At 40.7% G+C, this 19,693-nt stretch overlaps 1 protein-coding gene across 8 annotated transcripts in view; it reads right to left on the bottom strand.

Annotated features, from left to right (window-relative positions):
• rapgef6 (Rap guanine nucleotide exchange factor (GEF) 6) overlaps positions 1–19,693 on the bottom strand; it is a 138,480-nt gene that overhangs the window by 16,897 nt on the left and 101,890 nt on the right. For 7 of the 8 annotated variants that reach the window (XM_027273316.1, XM_027273317.1, XM_027273314.1 and 4 more), the window contains 9 exons: positions 18,693–18,800; positions 18,202–18,405; positions 16,329–16,437; positions 15,985–16,228; positions 9,999–10,156; positions 8,169–8,183; positions 3,820–4,060; positions 726–893; positions 401–616 (listed from right to left, as the gene is read on the bottom strand). In XM_027273316.1, the coding sequence (XP_027129117.1) occupies positions 401–616; positions 726–893; positions 3,820–4,060; positions 8,169–8,183; positions 9,999–10,156; positions 15,985–16,228; positions 16,329–16,437; positions 18,202–18,405; positions 18,693–18,800 (1,463 nt within the window). The remainder of the gene's footprint in view (positions 1–400; positions 617–725; positions 894–3,819; positions 4,061–8,168; positions 8,184–9,998; positions 10,157–15,984; positions 16,229–16,328; positions 16,438–18,201; positions 18,406–18,692; positions 18,801–19,693) is intronic. The other variant, XM_019272564.2, reaches the window with a different exon arrangement.

Genomic DNA, 19,693 nt, shown 5'->3' with positions numbered 1-19,693 from the left:
GTATAAACATCCTCAGCCATCTAGAGCCAAAACCACACAGGCCGGAGGGAATTATAATGGCAACAAACAACAAGTGTAGCTGTTGCTATGGGACTCCTGGGATGTTGTAGGGTTGCTGAGGCAGAGTCTGTGTGGTTTGGGAGAATCAGGGCTCATTCAGTGAGCTGGCGGGAGGAGGAGGGAGAGAGCAGGAGGTGAGGCAGGTTCTCTTGAGGATGTATGAAAGGAGATAAATGGCCAAAGGCTCATTTGGCAAAAACAGTAGTAAATGCAAGCTGTCCTCACAGAATGAGAATCTGGTCTTTGATGCTACTATTTTACACAGCTGAGGCACAAATGAGGAAAATTATGAAACGCTGTGGCACTAGGAAGCCGATACACATGCAAACTCTAAACCCACCTGATAATAGCAAACATGGAGTTAAAGTTCTTGCACTCTCTGCAGTGCAGGGCGATCTTGATGAAGTGTTTGATGGTCTTCATCCTCTTCAGAGCATTGGGTTCCTTCAGGATCTCTGTGGCTACCCAAAAGGTCTCTTGGTTTATCACCTCCTCAAATTGTTTCAGATTACCACTTCCCCTCGAGGACTCTAGTTTAAACAAGTCATCCACATACCTGGGAACCATGAAAAAGATGTTATTTTTATCAAGTTTGTTTTTGAAAATTGGCATGCAACAAGTTACCATGGTCATAAAACCAATGGAAATGTTAAACATCTACATACTCTGTGGACTCAATGTTCCTGAAGAGCTCAAAGTCCCTCATGGAGAGCTGGGCAGCGACTTCCATGGTGCTGAGCTGCAGCAGAGAGATCTGACTCTCTCTGAGGAGATCCTGGGCATCCTCGTCTGAACACAACGTCTCAGTCTCCATATTGTTCTTCAGGTAGTACCTACAGGTAGGAGAGCAGGGGATAAGATGTGGAGATTGGAGCAACTAAAAGTAAAAAATATTGTTCCTGGTTTGTAAATGTTTTGATCTAGTGCAATAAAGGTGTCACAAAACTGTGTTTCTGCTATGATGTTCTGACAGATTTTTTTTGGAAATAACTTTGTCTAAGAAAGTAAAATACTTTGAAAGTGATGTCAACCCTGTATTTTTAGAGCAGCAGGTTCTAGATGTGCAGTATCCTCAGATGCTTTAGTAAAGCTGCAGAGGCAGACAGGTGGGTGGACAGAATGCAGTTTTTCATCCAGCTGTAACTTTCGGCACGTAAAAAAACCCCCAAATAAATCTCTTGAATGTTCCTCACATTCGCATTTCATCTTGAAGAGACACATTTTCTGTCTCCAATTTAAAATGATTTTTTTTTTTTTTTTTTAAAAGGGGAATAAATTCTCGGATGGTATTGATAGATTACGGACACAATTTACCTTGGGGAAAAGGAGGAGACAGACAAAGTGAGAGAGAAGAGAGGGGCACTCAGCAAAAGACGTAAGAAAGACGACAGATGCATAAGTGAGAGTGGAAAAAAAGAGCCATTTCTCTTTAGGCTTGATCTCCAGCGGTTTTCTGGGAGAGCTTCCAGCAGCAGGCCATCTCTCTTACCTCGTTATGCGCTGCTGTGTTTATAAATCTAAAACCTCCACCCTCCATTTCAACGCTAATGGAGCTGTAATGTGGTCATCTAGGAATGCAGCACCTTAGCACCCTGTAGACCAACAACCCTCAGGGGCAAAGTGCTGGCATGGATATGACTCTAAATTGCCCTCAGCTACTCTGCCAGAAGAGCTGGAGAGAGAAGAGGAACGAGCGAGAGGAGAGGTGAGGATGTGAGGTGAGAAGATCAAGCTTAATGTGCATTTCTCAGAAGAAGTAGTTATAACTATTTTGAGAACTCAATAGAAGAGGTGACAACAAGGGTAGAGAAAAGAAGAGGAGAGGAGATAAGTGGAGGTGAGAAAGGTGGAGAGGAGAAGAGAGGAGAGAAGAAAAAGTGAGATTAAGCAAGGTTAAAAAAGGGGACGTGATGAGGAGAGACAGGACCTCCAACTAATCCCTTAGTTTTCTCAAGTAAATTAAACTTACATCAATAAACTCAACTCAATGCAGTGTAAATGTCCATTGACGGTTTGTGTGTGTGTGTGTCTATGTATTTTGGCAGTGTGAACAAGGCTTGCTGTTAGACCTCCTGTCAATCATCAGCTGCCGAGAGTGGGAGATGGAGGAGGATTCCGAGAAAGGGAAGCAACGCAGACATCTATTTGCCTGCTGTGCCTGATAAATACAACTAGTGCAAACTGTGCTGAATACATACTGCATGGGCATCCTGCTGACACTGCACCATGTATATGTATACATGTAAAATCCATCCAAATATGACAGCAGATTGTCAATTTGTCAGTAATGTCAACAAGATAAATAATCCCTAAAGTCAAATGTTTTTTTGTTTTTTTGGAAAAATAAAAACAGGATAAAGAATAGAGGAAAGTAAAGAATGAAGTATTAGAGAGAGGAGCTATCTATAGATATTGTCATACCTTCACACCTCAACCTTTTTTTCTACCCATCTCACAGTATGGCAGCTGCAGCTCAGCCATCCATCAAAAACACAGGAAGCGTACCATGAGTGTCCTCTGAGTGAATGAGTGTGTCCGACCGTACACGTTTGACACTGTCTTGCTAAGAATGTGTGCGCGCAGAGCATGCAAATACAGGTCAATGCAGTATTTGCATGTCTGTAGATGCGTAACAGTCTGCATCTATATTTCTGTATGTGCCTGTGTGTGCATGCGAGTGTGTATGAATAATTCCAGAAGTGCCAGGCTGTCTGCTGAGGCCTCCGCCCCTGACAGAGGATGAAATATTCATGCTAACCTAGTTGGGAGGGGACTGATGAGGGACCACAGGAGACCGGGAGAGAGGGAGAAAAGTGTGAAAAACTGACAGAGGAGCAGTTTCAAAGCAGACTTTAAGGCTGCAGTCCAATTATCGTTCATGTTCTACTAACTTTCATCTTAAAAAGGGAATGTGTCTGACATCGAGAAGATGTACTAAGACGTGTAAAAACATACTGGCAATTGTGTTTTGGTGCAACAAACAATTCACACAAAGTGTAAAACTAAAAATGTTTCCCGGCCCTTTTATGGGGCAACACGACTTCATTTATTCATTCTACTAAACTAGGACAGTGGTTCTGAATCCTGCTCCCCGGCACCTGGAGCCCTGCAGGTTCTCAACTGATTTACACCTCAGTGATGCTAAGTGAATTAATAACATGACAGGACTGAGAGCCACTGCTTACACTGTACGTGATCAACTTAGAACTTAGCTCAAGCTGTTATACGTTATGAAGTGTGGGGCTACTGTGTTAGAAGTAATCGGGAAAGACGTGGATTCAAATAGATTCTAAAGAATCTATTTACAGAACAAATCTTACAATAGTTGTACAAAATACTGAGCACTGTGTGGCCCTGTGTAAGCTGAGCCAACCCAGGAATAATTTGAAAAAGACAGAAAGTCTCCCATGTCTCAGGATTCTGGGCTTGGAGTCCAGGCACCGCAGGTCATCACTTTGGTTTAGTCATTAAAGCCTCCAACAAGACATAAGTCTGTATAAATTCTCAAACTCTCTGTTCCACTTCCAGATGCCTTCTGTCCAAGAGTCCCGCTGTGGATCTGCTGTAAATACAAGCCCATGCCTTTTTCCAGGACAAATGTGCTTTCCTGACCATGGAATATCACTGCTTCCTGGTTTATTAATTCTTGTTTGCTGACTTGTGTCGCTATGTCACAGGGACAGAAAACAGTAAGGCACGCGCAACTTAAATGTCTAGTCCTGAGTATTTTAAAAAATATATGATCTCTGTGTTTCTTACCTGCCGTTAAGCTGAATCCGATCAGCCAGTTTGGAAAGCTGGTCGGGAAGGCGGCGCTGTTTTATGACTCCCTCCGGGCTAACCGATACCTCACACAGGGAGTAGGTCTCAGGTGCTGCAATGAGGCCAAACTCATTGACGGTGTGGGCGACCACATCCTTGGCAGTAGTGTCCTTACTGATGATGATGTAGCAGCTCTGCTGGTCGGCTTTGAACACCCGGATCACCTGGTCTGGGATGTCTGAGGGAGGAAGAGAAAAAAGAAAAGAGGAGAGCTGTCACATGACTGATTGGGGTTGGATGAGTCGATGGTTATAGTATGTGGAGGCCAATACTGTAACAAATGCCAATAATGCAATAAAACTAAATGTAATGAAGTCTACGGAACAATAAAACAGTAATCTAAGAGCAGTTTTGCAGTTTTCGCCTTGAGTAATGTACCAATAATATAATCAGCATGAAATGTGGCCTGTGCCAGTAATGGCAGGAACACTCTAAGGTTATGCTTTGTATATTTTAACTTCATTACATTATTGAGGGTTTCAGGTGACAAGACGTATGTCCTCTACTCTGAACAGATTTGCTGAGCTGACTGCCTTCCTGCCAAAACATCTTTGGTGTAAAACCAAATGGGCAAAGTGTCGAAGATACGAAGGTTTCTGGTGTCACAATAACCTAAATTTATTCTTCCGTTCAGCCAAATAACAACACTCTGTTTCATATTCTCTCCAGCCTTGCTGCTACATAAATTCAGTCTTTCTGTGAAGCCAATTTTCTAATGGACTTTCATGATGATGCCACATCGGGCAACATCTCTACACACTTCCATTTAGTTTAACAACATTATTTGCACTTTTGATGTTAGGCACACATAAAGACACGTAGTACTTGTTCTTAGTCTGTGCATCAAAATCAAATATTGTTAATGCCTTTGGGGAAATGTGTGCATGTGACACGGTCATTGACATCGCAGGTTATCTTTCACAGTAAACGTGTGCACTGCAGCCTTTTTTTGAGCCTCACACAAAGCTTGAGCAAGAGCAAAAAAAACACACATGCACCACAAAAGAAGGAAACAACAGTTTGCAAGGAGCTGCGTGACAACGAGAAGAAGCAGCAGGAATCTCACACTCACATCAGTCCAATGGTAGACTTGTGATCATCTCTCACTTTATTTTGGTTATGTGACCTGGCCATACTTTTGTTTCTAATAACAACATTTGAATTAGAAGCTAAAATCCATTTATGTCGCTTATTCCACAAAATTATATTATTTTATTTATATTAATTATAAGATTATGGACCTGCAGATCTACATTAGAAGAAAAAAAAGAAAGAAAGAAGAATCAAAACACACTTTCTTTCATTCAATAATTAATCATTTAAACTTAAATCATTTACTGAGCCACATTATGTAATGTACCTTTTAAAAGCTATGAATGCAAAATTGAATAATTCATGGACAACAATAAAACTGCATCATCTCCCACACGACTCAGTTTTTTCATGTTAAATTAAGTACTATATTAGTGTTTAATATTACTGTTTGATCGACTTAGAACAATATTCAATAATAAGAGACCGATATAAAAGCTACCGTTTCCTGTGGCAGCTGATGCTAGAGCAGCTGTACGTGACTCAACGCGGTGCGATGTGTGTTAAATAATGGAAATGTTCCCCCTGAGTGAAATATTGCATTAAAAAGATCCCTGTGTTTGAGTAAGGAAGAGGGTACGGCCCATTAGACACAGGCAGCCAAAGAGCTCCATCATGTAAACTGAAAATGGAGGGAAATCACGGAGAGATCATCTAGAAACCAAATAAAAAGGTCTGCTTGACTGATGAGCTTGCGTCCTCCTGTTTACCAAGCAGAAAACGGTTGAGTGTGTTCAGACACAAAGTCATTACCTTCACCTTTATTAGCACACAGATCTCTGATCTGTCTTTGACTGTGGAGCTTTAGGTGTGTATGTGTGTGTGTTAGATGACAATAGCTAGGGCAGCTTTATTATCATCAACATTATAGCGGCAGCAGCAGCACAATGAGGAGAAACAAATAGGCCAAGGTAAAGCCAATAACAATGATGTTAGAATGCTGATAATCAATCACCCCTGCTTGTTTAAAAAGCCTGTTCGTGTGTGTCACTGTGTGTGTGTATTTTCAATACCTGTGATGTACGAATGAAAGAAGTGAGGACTTTTTTTAGATGAGTAGCATCAGTCTGGATGTGTCCATACACTGTTTTTCTGTATGTTATTTTGACTGGAAAGTATTCCATGTATTTTTTCAACGTTTTTTTCAATTGTGTCATTTTGCTGCCTTATTCTATACATAGATACATTTAGTATATGTGTACTGTTAATGCATATTTACAGTGTTATATGTTAATGTTATAGTGTTGAATGCAAACATTCAGTTTCTGTGTTGTAGAACGTGTGAAATGTCTTTTTTAAGTTTTGCATTTAATGGTTCCTGGAATTTAGTCTTGGCTATGAAAGACCTCTCTATGGACTCTGGGCTTATTGATTGAAATCACATGACACGTGCACTTAATATGTCAGTCAAATGATTACTGACTTGAACCCTGAAGAAGGTGATATGACTGCATCAGAGGAATAAGTGTGTGGCCTCCTCCATGTTTCCTGCAGTAGCAGAGCTCCTCTCTATGTGCAGCAGCAGGGTGGTGAGGGTGTGCTGGGAGGAAGCTAAATGCTTTGTGTCTCATTAGCTGTGATTTGTGATTAGAGTGTGTGAAGCTCTTGGCTAAATAGCTGGCTATCATATCTGGGGGGAGGCTTAATCATATTTAATCCTCTGAATGAGTTGCGACCTGACCTGTACGCAGGAGGACAATCACAGCCCATCCAGCCAAACATCCAATCAATTATCATCTTTAATAAAGTATCATTCATTTCCTTCAACACCAGAGAATTTGTGCATAGACCGAAGCCAAACAGGATTTCTATACAAGGAGAAAAAAACTCTTGGATTTTTGCAAACACAGCACTAAGAGAGGGTACACACTTTCCATGAGCCCTAGCCTCCCCCGCCTCCTCGCCCTCCTTTCTACTGTTTGCCAAAGCCTTTCCCGGTCACTCCATCATACAGTCCTGAGACATAAATCACATGTAAAAGCATACAGAGTAAAAGGGGGCGGTGCATGGTGGCTTGAGGCGGCTGAGAGGGGAGTGGAGTAGAGTAGCTGGGATCAACATCAGGCCCTATCATAAATAAATACAAATAAAAAAAATGTATCTTAATGTACTCATTATGAGGACTAAAGCCTTAAATGATATGACTGGTGTTATTTCATTTTATTATTATTACCACCAATCCTCCTGAAGAGACTGAAACCAACAATGAATCTATCAAGCTAACAAGTATTTTCTATGCAGCCAGAGTCTGGCACTACTTATAACAAAAGTCAGATTTTGTCTATAAACTATTAAAAACCCCCACATTAAATCCATATGGTTAAATTAGGTGCCATATTCCTTCATGCTCTATTTTGTCTGAGTGGCTGGAGGGACACTTTGTTGGCTGTGATTGACAGCATCCTGCTGGGTTAGCTCTGGTACTCGGCAGGGGGACATAAAATTAAAAAAACAACTTGTAAACCTGCGCTGTAGCTCATAACCCATGGGCAGACAATGTGTTCATAGTGCTATTGACGAGTAAGCACCAGACTAGCATATAACTGAACCAAAGTGGCATTTGCAGGTATGTTTACATGCTGTTCAGTGTGCTGCAGCTGTGTAATTTAGTGTGCAAATGAATGTTATATACCAGAAATCATTCAACGCTCACACAAAGATTTTAAATATCAGCTACACATATTAACTACCAATGTATATGCTGTCTGGTCTTGGTACCGACCCTTAAATTCTTAGTTCTGGCCTTGGACATGACTTGGCCATATCCACAGCTTTTCTACAATGCTGCTGTCTACTACAGTGAGGTTAATGTTTTATGCAAATTAATATTATTTTATTCCAAATAAAGTGCTTTGATTGGCTGTATAGAAAGAAGAAGTACTTCAGTTAATTAATGAAAAGACACAGATGTATCATCAAACTAAAACATATATAAATAAGATCATTTTTTTATCATTAGGGTTTCTGGTATTTTTTCTCAAGGAGAACAAAGGACATGTGATTTATAGAGCAGATGCTGAAGCAAATAAATGAAATACTGAGAATGAAGGATAACGTTCATGGATGCAGCAATGCAAAATGATGGGAGTTTGAAATAGGTTCAAGGATTAGAGGAAGAAAAAAACGGAGGGGACATTCAGGAGGAATATTTACTGAAGCACACTCAAACAGGCATTGAAAGTATGTATACTTACAGTATAGTCCCAGGGCTTGGCAAGCAGAGAGGAAAAAGAGAAAACACAGTGAATATGAGAGAAAGAGAGAGTGTGGGAGGAGTGCAGGAGACATCATGACAGAGAAGAAAAAGGAGGGAAGACCAGTGGAGTTTCTAGAGTAGCCTTAATCTGTTCATGTGAAACCGGAGGGGCTGAGTGTGACTCATCATGTCGACACTAGAACATCTGTTTAAAATCACAGCAAGAGAGATGCAAGAGGAGAGAGACGGAGAGAGAGAAAAGGACAAGAGGAAGAGTTGGAGAGCAACAAAGAAACAGAAAGCTCCTGTCCTGAGAACGGACAGGAAGAGAGAGACAAACAAATGAAGTGAGAGTACGACTTCACTCGGGGCCACACACGTCGTCGCTTCTGCTCTGTCTCTACTTCTAATAAGCAGAAAGAACACATGCTCCACTTCTCTAACAGTTTCAGCTTTTGATGTCTGAAGCAGGGATGTACAGGATCTACTCATTTATTAACTTTTCAGTACATCTTCAAATTGTTTGCTTTGTCCAACCAACAGTCCAACACTGAAGGATAATCAATTTGAAATGATAAATGATGATAAATAAAATGGGACTACATCAATAACATTTCATTTAACCAGTAGTTAAGTTTACTAAAGCCACTGTGATAAAAAAAAAAAAAAGTTTTAAGGGTGCCCTGACCAAGATATGCAGTAATAAGACAAATGACCATAAAATCAGATTACTGAATTATGCAATCCTAAAATCTAAATGACTTTAACTAACCCAGAAAAAACAAGCTAAACAAAACCAAAACAATCATTTAACATGAAGATTTTAAAATACCCAAAAAACACTGGCAGCCATGTTGCTTATACTTCCCAGTATAGACCGTAAAACTGGGATATTGATGCATTAGCTATGTTAATGTAATTACAGGTAGGACCTTGGATGTATTACAAGCCCTGCAGAGCATCTGGAACAGGGTTTAGTCTGAGCGGGCTGTTCTCTCCTCTACTATTAAATCTAATGGGAGGCCAGAGGAGTAAAGGAAACCTGATCTAATGGCGGGTGATTAATGAAGCCCAGTTGGTGTGGACTCTAGTACAACACAACCACATGTGATGTATAGGTCTACAAACTAGGGATCAACATGCAGGTGTGCGCGTGTATGTGTGTGTGGGTCTGTCTTGTGTGTGCAGCGCACACAAATGACAAATGGCTGGTGGAATAAATCAGGACCATATTCACTCTCTCGCTCTGTCACCTTTCCGCTTTCTCTTTCTTGTTGTCCTCTCTCTCTATATTTCAATCTCACTAACACACAAATCACATACACAGAGAGTCCTTCATGTTGGTTTAAATAATTATGGGCTCAGAAACCCATCTGACAACAAAGGAATAAATATATCTTTTAGTCCAGGAGGTTAGTTCTTGTCAGACGGACAAAATACTGCAACTGTAACTCTGTTGCACTTCAAAGACTCCAGGCTGTGTTTGAATATGTGTGTACACCTGTGCTATAAACCTCCAGTTGCCTCCTTTGGGTGAGTGAATGTGTGTTCCTTTGTCAGCTCAAGTGAGATTAAGTGTTTTTGAGGAGTCTGTCTGAGAGAGAGAGAGAGAAAAAACAGAGACTGTGTTCGAGAATGCACCAAATGCACGCGACACTACACGTCTCATATGGCAACTTTATGCGATTATGTTCAAGGGTGACAGGTTGTCTGTACAGCATCTGTAAACTTTGGAGAAACCAGTGAAATTGTAAATGGGTTAAAAAAAAAAAAACAACACTTCCACACACAAAGCCCTTGATTTCACTGAATTGGTGTGTTTTCATACCTGCAGGGTTTGAGAAGTCAAGGACACTGGTGGCTGGCTGCAGCAGGTCGGGGCTGCTGGATGACAGGTTGCCGGGGATGGGCATGATGGCTACACTGTGGCGACACTGCTTGGTACCCACAATGCTGTCATCCTGAGACTGACCCATGCCACCATCACTAGAAAGATAAACAGTGGGAGATAGAAGGACAAGAAACGAAGGAGGAGTGGGGGGAAAGGAGGTGTGGTATTAAAAGAAGAAAGTGTGAGAGAGAAACAGGAAAATTAGTTTTTTACCTTCAATAACACACTTCATGTTCCAACATTCATTTTAGGGTTTTATTCTGCAGCAGTAGACTTTCTTTTTAAAAACTGCATGAATGTTTTTCTCTAATGAGTTTTAAGCACAGTATTAGAATGAGTGCTTTTCCATTCATTTTGAGCTGACAACTAATAACACTGTGGAAAAAACTATCAGGAGATTTAATCAAAATGTCTCCTCCTGCAGAATGGCAACACAAAATATCGATATCACTATATTTGTCTTTTAATATGCAGCGGTGACACAGCTGAAATTCATCCATGAGGCGGTGTCATGAATGGCACGAACTGATAAGGAACAAGGAACACGCACAAATTCACCAAACACACACACACAACACGAGACAATGAGACAGAAATACACAAGCTACCAGAGACGAAAAACAAGCATTGCAGAACTCATATCAAAAGAATTAGAATAAATTAGGATTTTAGCTCATTCAAATGTTTTCTCATGACTCTGCATGTGTTTTTATTTGCACATTTGTACACTTTGTCCCTGCCTTTAGCTTCCCCCTGTTGGTGTTTTAGCATTTAGTCTTCTGTCCTCCTCTGTGTGTCAAACGATTGGCCACATTATGCCGACTAAACTGGACTTGAGAGACTTCGCCTTTTCTACCTGGCTCCCCAGCCGCCGTTCGGGGATATGCAAACTTTAACCTTTACAAATGTTCTCATTAGACAGCCTGGATCTGCATACATGTGATGGAAATAGCAACTCATTTGAGACAAACCCACAGACAGAAAGGTTAGGTATTGTGATTTTGAATCGCTCTGCCTCGAATGTTAAACCTGAGTTTGTTAAACAGTTAAACTCAACCAGGGTTTCTGCCGAATTCATGACTTTTAAAATTTTTAGGAACCAGTAATGATGATATTGCCTGGAATCATTTACCCTTATGTCACATTCTTTCAGTAGCTCCCAGCTGTATGCAACAATAATTCGGTATAATATAATTAATTAAATGAATGAATGACCAGGACCCAGATAAGTGGCATAAAATAGATTGAAAATGGAAGGTGGATTAACCAATAAAAAATGATTAATTCATTTAAGTTTTGGCGAAAGCTCACAATGACAGGTCTGATGGTGCAGACTGAAACACAAACACCTTTTTTGTTTTGAGGAAATTGAATGAATGAAGACCTGCAGACACCCTGTTACCAATCTGAGACTAGCATTTTAGACTAAAAATAACAAACATAATAACAACAGAATGAAAGAAAGTGGAGGCAATCTTATGTGATATATTGGCACTTAAATGCTGTGATGATTTATCGATGTTTGCGCACATTTAATTATGTTATTGTTGTGAGTTTGTGAGACTGTAATTGAGTGTCTGAGACAAAGAGTTAATCTCATCCTACATACTAACTGTAGCCTCCCTCTGGCTGTGTGTGTGTGTGTGTGTGTCTGCACAGTATGTACTGAACATGGTGCAGTAATGCAGGGCTTCAACTAACACAGCAGAGTGCAGCTGTAGCAAAGCCTCTGTAATCTTCACGTTACCAGGCGATAGGTACTGCACCGACAAGATGGAAGAAAGAGGGCAGAGAAAAGGGTAAACAGAAAGAGACAAGATGGTAAAAACGTGGGCTGATGAAGAATGGAGGAGGAGAGGAGCAAGAGGTTACTTAAATAACTTGGTGGGTGGTGAAAAGACAAAGACTTTGAAAGAGGATAATGGTGAAACTGAGACAAATAAGGTAGCATGGTTCAGTTGAGACTAGACTGACTTTGTTAGCTTGAAAAGTTTAATTGTAAGCATTATACTAGCATAGAAAAAACTAGATTTTTATGCATACAGGTGGTAATCTGATTAATTTAAAGCCCAGCTGTTCTGAGTGTCAAAAAAACATCAAACCATCATAACACCATAATAAACAAACGCCCCCTTGATATTTTCTGCAACATTCCTGCTGAATAATGAACATCTGTTTGAACAAAACATCTAAAAAGTGAAGAACATAAATCTAACTGGAGAGGAAGAGTGTGAAAACAAAGAGTAGGATTCTTGTGTTAAAGGAGTTGCCATGAAATATATGAATGCAGTCCTCTAGCAATATTGCTGAAGGTCAGTGTTGCTGGTGTGTGTGTGTGTGTGTGTGTGGCTGTGCTATGCGCTGGTTTACAGATGAACATCGAATCAAATGGTTAGAGGATGGGGAGTTACGCAAGAGATCTTACCCAAACAGGCCCCTGAAGCAGCGGAGACAAACGGGAAGAGAGACGACATTGAAAAGCATGAAAAGAAAAAAAAAAAAAAAAAACTAAACTAAAAAAACTAAACAAAAAAACAGAAGCAGAGCTCTGCCGAGGTGAATCAACGATATATGTGCAGTTCTCCTTTCTCGCACGTAATCAAAAACAGCACAGACACACATGTAGATTGACAGAATATCAGCAAAAGTTTGGACATGAATAAGCAGAACATAAGCAGAGCAATTTCATAATGCAAGCATAGGTTCATACACAGGCTGACATGAGGGGAAATGCAGCTTGACAGAATTAGACAGAATTAGCAACTGTGAGTCTGTCTAAAATAAAACATGCAGTACAAAAAAGCTCTTCTCTTCTCTAAAGCTCTTCTCTTCAACAGAAAGACAACTTGTCTTTTTTTTCTCAGGGAGCAGATTAGGTTTAGGTGAATTTATTGATTTAAAAATACAGAATTGATTGGTGTTTTTCATTACATTTAAAATAATAGACAAATATATCAAGTCATGGCCTGATATTTAATGCTACTCTTTTAGACTTTTACCAAGTATGTGTTGGTACCTGGTGACAAATGTCCTTTCTTTACCTTTCTTCATCACGTCAGCTATTTTGAGGCTGCACCTCTTCAAAACGTTTAGAATATTTACAGTGACGTTAAAAAGTAAAAAGTAAACACTGGAAATGTTTCCAAAGCTGCGTCTTGGTTAGTAACACGTGCTGAACTGGTCAGTAGTGTGGGAGCTGGTCTGGTGCTGGCTCTTGTGTTTTCTCCATTCTGTCAACCTCCTACTGCAGGTGGGGCTCTTCTATTAATTTAACGATCCTGACTTCACACCCATTTAAAAAATGTTGAAATTTAAATAATATCAGCACCACTTTTTCCATTGGTGTATGACGAACAAAACCGAAGAAAACGCCCACCAAACAGCTCATGAAAATGATGACGTTTGTCCCGGTGTTGTCATATGGTGGGTGCTCCATATTAAATGACATCTTTCCAGAAATTTTCTGGTTTGTAAAACGTAGTGGAAAACAAGGCAGAACCCAGAACCTATTAGTGAACTCAACCACGGAAAGGAAAGCACCAAAGATTTGAAATTGGTCGGCAGGAGCATTTTGACTAGAACAACCACATTTCCACTCATGTCATCACAGATATCTAATGACCTCGAGTCAACAGTGTTTTCGAAGGTAAAGTTAAACCTATTCTTGTGCATGTGCACAGTGCTGCAGGACTTTCTAACAAATGTCCAAGCAGGTCTATAAGTGCAACAGAGAATGAATATCCTGAACAGTTCTCCTTGCAGGTGGAGCACCAGCTTAGCAGTAGTGCAGTGAGCATGCTGTAAAACATGGACGTCTTGCAGTGTGAATGCTGAGAGGCACAAAGGCTCACTAACATAATAGTTAAAGTGATATGCAGCATGATTTAGCACATGTAACTGTATCACAAAGAAGTAGAGAGGATGAAAATGGCATCATGGGACATGGGGGTTACTACTTTATCGTCATCTCACTCAGACTTCTGATACAAACTGACTAAAGGCTAAAACCTCTGTCTATTGCTTTGCAATCTGTGGAATGTAAATCACCCCGGGTTGGTCAGTGTCGGGTGTGTGTAAAGGTGCATGCATGGGCCTGTACATCTTAATTTGGCAGAAAAACGACTTGTTTATTGCCAGTGTGTCCTTGTCATATAAAATCCTTGTCTGGAGTGGAGCACAATGTCAGCCAAGAACAGAAAGAAGCAGCAGCAGTGACGGTGGGTTTGTGTACGTATGTAAGCTGGGCGAGAGCAGAACAGGACTTTAAATTGTTAAGCAAGGTTATTTGGCTTAATTTAACTTGCTAGATGCTGAAGAAGTAAGCAAAAGCATTGAAAATGTACCTTTGTGGGAGAGAGGCTGTTCCATAGCAACACTGGTTACAGGTTTCATTCTTATGAGAGCCACTGTGTCCTTAAAAGGACAGTTCAGCGTGTGTTTGTGGGTGCACGGTATCTTAAATTATATTGCCTTTAGTGCAGCCTACATCTTTTGTATATGTGCATGCACACACATACACCCACCCAGCTTTATAATGTTGCCTCCCATCAAATTTTTATCCCACAACAGGCACTGATGAATCTTGATTGACCCAAATCATGCCTCTCATCTTCAGTCCCTTTAATCAGCCATCAATTCCTTTGAACCAAAGAGTGGTTTGAATGGTGCCGATCAGCAAAATAAAAAGCAATGAAGACCCTTGTTTGGTCGATAAATACAGCGCAACACGAAGCCTTTGGAAGCTGTGCATCGAGTCAGATCAATGGCTGTGTGATAGCATGTTTTGCGGTTCGAGGCAGTTTTCACGTGAACCGCGCGGCTTTGTGGGCATAATCACTGCGGAGATGGAATGGAGACGGTAAGAGGGAAAAGCGAAGGGACAAGGATGTGCATGACAGTGACTGTGCGAGTTTAGAGTGTGTGAGAGGCCTGATGAACAGTGCGAGAATGGCGTCTTCTCTCTCACGTACTGACGCAGTATGGAGTTTAATGAGGCCTGGAGAGGCATGACATGATGAAATGAAATCAAGCCTGTATCAGCACGATACGGGTGGAATATTGAATGTGAGCCTCCATCTGCACAACTGCTTTCAATTGCTCCAGATGCTGCAAGTTTAACGGCTGGCTATGGCTGACAACAACAATGGTTATTCAATGATGGTGATGCTTTTTACATTTTCATGGAACCTAGCGACATTACAGTAGCTGAAGATAAGAGTATTGCACGACAGATAACCACAAGTAAGAGAGCACAAAAGCAAATACTTTCAAAGAAATGTTCAGACTGTAAAATGTGACTGAACTCGTATACCGTTATATTACTTATTTCCACCATGTACCACCATTTTCCAATAAATGTAGGTAAGCATTTTAGTTAAAGCGGGGTGAAATCTCTCTATTTTCTGCTCATACAAGCCGTGATACGAGGCTGAAGTATTGCTTTTTGGCTTTTTTCAAGGTTTATTTTGATAGAGACAACTGAGGAGTGGGAGAGAGAGAGACGGGGAATGACATGCGGGAAAGAGCCACAGGTCGGATTTGAACCCTGGGCTGCTGCAGCAAGGACTGAGCCTTCGCACATGGGGCAACTGCTCTCTATCGCTTTCTGTGATACAATAGGTGGTTGAGTTCAGTCGCAGAGGTGGAAGCATGAAATTTCTTCTCACACTTCAAATACGTTCTGTCTGCAAACGGTCAAGACTTGCTACAATACAGATGCAGAGACAGTAAAGTAAAAGGAGGATTGTGGGCCAGCCAACTTGTTGTAGGTGTTTCTGTAGGTAAATCTACCTGAACTCACGTTACCAATCATGTAAACCTGCAAAAACGTATAAGGGAATGTAGATTTTGTTGTGACAGACAGTTTTAACAACAGGTTTTTTTCCCATTCAAGCTCCGCATACAGACTGCACAATCCTCTTACCTGAATGGTTTGGGCGGTAGTATACTGAAGCGCGTCTTCTCCAGCATCTTCCTAATCTTGTTTCGTCCTCCTGAAACAGTGTTGGCCTTCATTTTCCTGGTGCTCTTGTGGTCTGTGGGGAACTCCATATCTCCAGGAAGGTCAGGGATAGAGAAGCGATTGCCTTTTTTCTCCTGAATCTTGGGAATGTGAGGGCCGCCGTTCTTCTTCTCGTGCACAATCCTGCTGAGGAGCTCTTTGAAGACTTCGAGGTACAGAAAGAACAGGAGGAGGAGGATTGGTCATCATCTCAAATGACTGATAGGAACCGAAGAGGACTGTGCTCTATGTGTAAAGATACTCACCAAATATGTTGGTTTTGACGGTGAGAGAGAGGTGTGTGTTATTTCTAAGGATGTCAACAGCTTTGGTGACGGAGATGTTCTCAAAGTTCTGACCATTGATCTCCATGATCTGAAGACAGATAAAATGACAAAATTATAGCAGGGATCAGCTGTATTCTAGTCTGCTTGTCATGATACTATTCTTGACTCAGAATATTTGTAAGCATTTTCTTTTAAATGCTAAGAGTGTGGTAACCCTGGTTACTCTCTAAATGACACAAAAAGGGATGTGTGCACGGCAGCGTGACTGCTGGTCAGCTTGATTTGAACACTGTTGTTTCATGTCACTTTTAGAAGAGTCGAATCTGTAGTTTAAATATAAAAAAAGTCAAAAAAATGTGCTGTACAAAGCAATGTAGAAATATACACTGAAACCAAAGACAATAAATAGCAACCAAATGTGAGAGTAGAGCCAGTTCTGAAGAATCAGCTGAACAAATGTTAACCTTAACCACAACAGAACAATCCTTGTTTAACTCAAGGTCATCTTCTGAGGGAGTTTTTTAATAATGTATCTAGTGAAATAGAGTTCTACGGATCACAATTTTTGAGGACCGTCAGGATGGATCTTTGAAGAAAAGTTGCTTCTGATCAAAACTTGGTAGTGTTGTGCATAAATTATGTTCCTATTGTTTCCTACAGATCCTGTCAAGCTGGACCAGACTTCAATTTCCAGCTGAGGCGCTAAATTAATTAATTAAATTTGTAATTTATTCCCAAAGCAACTCCATTGTTGTGGTGTGTGTGATCTTTAGGTCGATGTCCTGAAAGTTGAATCTTCACCACAGTCTGAGGTCAGGTGCGCTCTAGAGTACCAGTAGATACAGTAAAGGACCTCTGGTTCCTTTTTCACCAGTGTCCCAGTTCCTGTAAGTATCAAGTATCGCATAAGGCCATCAACACTGTACTTCATTATAACCAGACAGTGAAGGACACCTGGATTTTATACTTTGCAATTTTTGTCTCATCAGACGAGACAATCTTGTCTCAGGCAGTCCTTCATGCAATGGTTGTTTGGTAAACTTCAAACTCAGGAGTGGCTCCTCTCTAGAGGCCTTTAAGTTTATGTTTACTTCACTGATAAAAGCTCTTCTTATCCTAAAGCTGGCCAAACAGATTCTCAGAGTTTTTCACGTCACAAGGATGATGCACACTAGTCTAACTCTGGGTTTTCTTGGGGTCTGGTTTTTGTTCACAGTGGGACTCAGGTGTGTGCCGTTCTAAATTATGTCTTCCCATCAAAGACATCTCAAAGTCAAGAATGATCAAGTAAACACATATCTAAGCTCAATGTGGAGTGGCATTATGTTCTGAACACACAATGTGTTTGTCATTTATGGGATAGTGTGTGTGTCCATCTGCACGTCCATGAGTAGAATTTGTGAACTCATTCCAACCACACTGTCACACTGGATGTTAAAAATAAGACTGCTGACTTTGTCAGCACAGGGCTGGTGGACAATACGCTACAATCTAACACAAACTGAAATCATGGGGAAAAAAAAAAAAAGAAGAAGTCAAGTTTAGTTAAGCCTGATGTTTCACATCAAATCTATATTCATATCATATTTCATCCCATTACACAAACTATTTAACTATGTAATTTTGTGCAATATATTCTAAATTCATCTGAGAAGTGATGATAGATGCCCGTGGTCATTGTCATGTCTAATTTGGAGCTAAATCACATTGAAGGATGCATACTACACAGAGCAATATTCAAACTAAAAAGCATTAAAGATTATCAACGGGCTTACTGCTTACAGCCATAGGTACGATCATCAGCAATGTATTATATCTAATAATCCACCACTTCACATTTGTGTCCTCTCACCTGATCTCCCCGTTTGAGCCCGGCCTCTGCAGCTTTGCTCCCTACTTCCACCGACTCGACAAAGATGCCGAATCCTCTCTCGCTGCCTCCCTGCACGCTGAAGTAGAGAGGCGACTCCCTGGATGCCTTCTGCAGAGTGATCTGTCTCCACTTAGCCTTGGCTGCACATGCTATATTCAGCAGCCGCAAATGGCCCTTCATTTTCTGACAAGGAGTGAAAAATGGGAAAATGATGAGCCTGAACAGTGTTGCATTCAAATGAGCTTTTGTTTCCTAAAGTGTGCGATGTAGATTTCCATGGAAAAACAACTTGCAAATGTAATTATGCTCATACGCTCAGAGCTACAACCAGCTGTTTTTACATGAGAACATAAACGGTAACACAATAATTGTTTGATCTGAGCTGACATGGATTGCAAGTATTTCTTTCAAATTCAACAGCTTAAGTGCACTTAAGTAAAAGCTCAATTTGGTTTGATGTTTGATCTTACTGTCACTTCTAGATGTTTCTCAAAGTCCTCCAGGAAGTGTGTCATGGCTGGATCGCCTTCAAAATCATTAAAGTGGTTGTTGACCCACAGCAGCACAATTCTGGTTACCTGTGAGACACAATGTTTTATTCAGACACAAAAACATACACTTGTTGTCAGTTCCTGTAACAATTTACTTTCACCCTCAGGTTCTTGCAGTATTTTGAGTATGCTATAGGTGTTGGGTCAAAGATCATGTTTAACTACTTTGCAGGACCTCTAGAGCTGGTAGTTGCCTCAGGGACACTTGGCAACCAGAGTGCTTTAAAAGTGCTGTCCTCCTTACACGCTATGTTAGCATGCTAAATATTTTTCATTTATATTGAATGTAAATCAGTTTAAATAACTTTAATTGCTTGCCTGAACTCAAGAGTCATATTTCGGTTTTTATTGAGTCCAGTAATAGCTTTATCTGTCTTAAGTAGCTAGTAAAACATGGGAAACAGCAGGAAGGCTAAATAATGACCCTGTGCATGACTGCAGAAAAAACGGTTAACCACTGGTTGACTGCTTAATTCTATCCCATAATAATTCGAAGAAAAGCCAAAAGCAAAGGGCATTCGGAAACAATTATTTCTGCAAATTTACACTGGTGGTAACATTGTTCCAACCTCTGCAAAAAGGTCAGAGCTGCACCCGATAAATCAACAGAGAGCATCAATCAATGTCCACTTTCTACTCTCTTTTCGTTTCTCACACCATCTTTTCCTCCCACCTTTCCACATTCTGTTACATTTTCTGTACAGGATTAGATCCTGTTTAATGGAGCTGAAGATTATAAGCCTGAATGACAACCACATAAAGACTATTGACAGTACAAGACTAATCTTAGGTTAAAGCAGTTATGGACAATGGGAGTGTCAGGCATGAACAAATCGCTGCTCGGCTCAAGGACAGCTGAGCTGGCTGAACTTGTATTGATCGGCATGTGAGCGGGACAACACATAAACTTTCATCAGCAT

The sequence above is a fragment of the Larimichthys crocea genome, chromosome XXII (assembly GCF_000972845.2).
Source record: "Larimichthys crocea isolate SSNF chromosome XXII, L_crocea_2.0, whole genome shotgun sequence".
Taxonomy (NCBI): domain Eukaryota; kingdom Metazoa; phylum Chordata; class Actinopteri; family Sciaenidae; genus Larimichthys; species Larimichthys crocea.
This window is presented reverse-complemented; position numbering and strand designations above follow the sequence as displayed.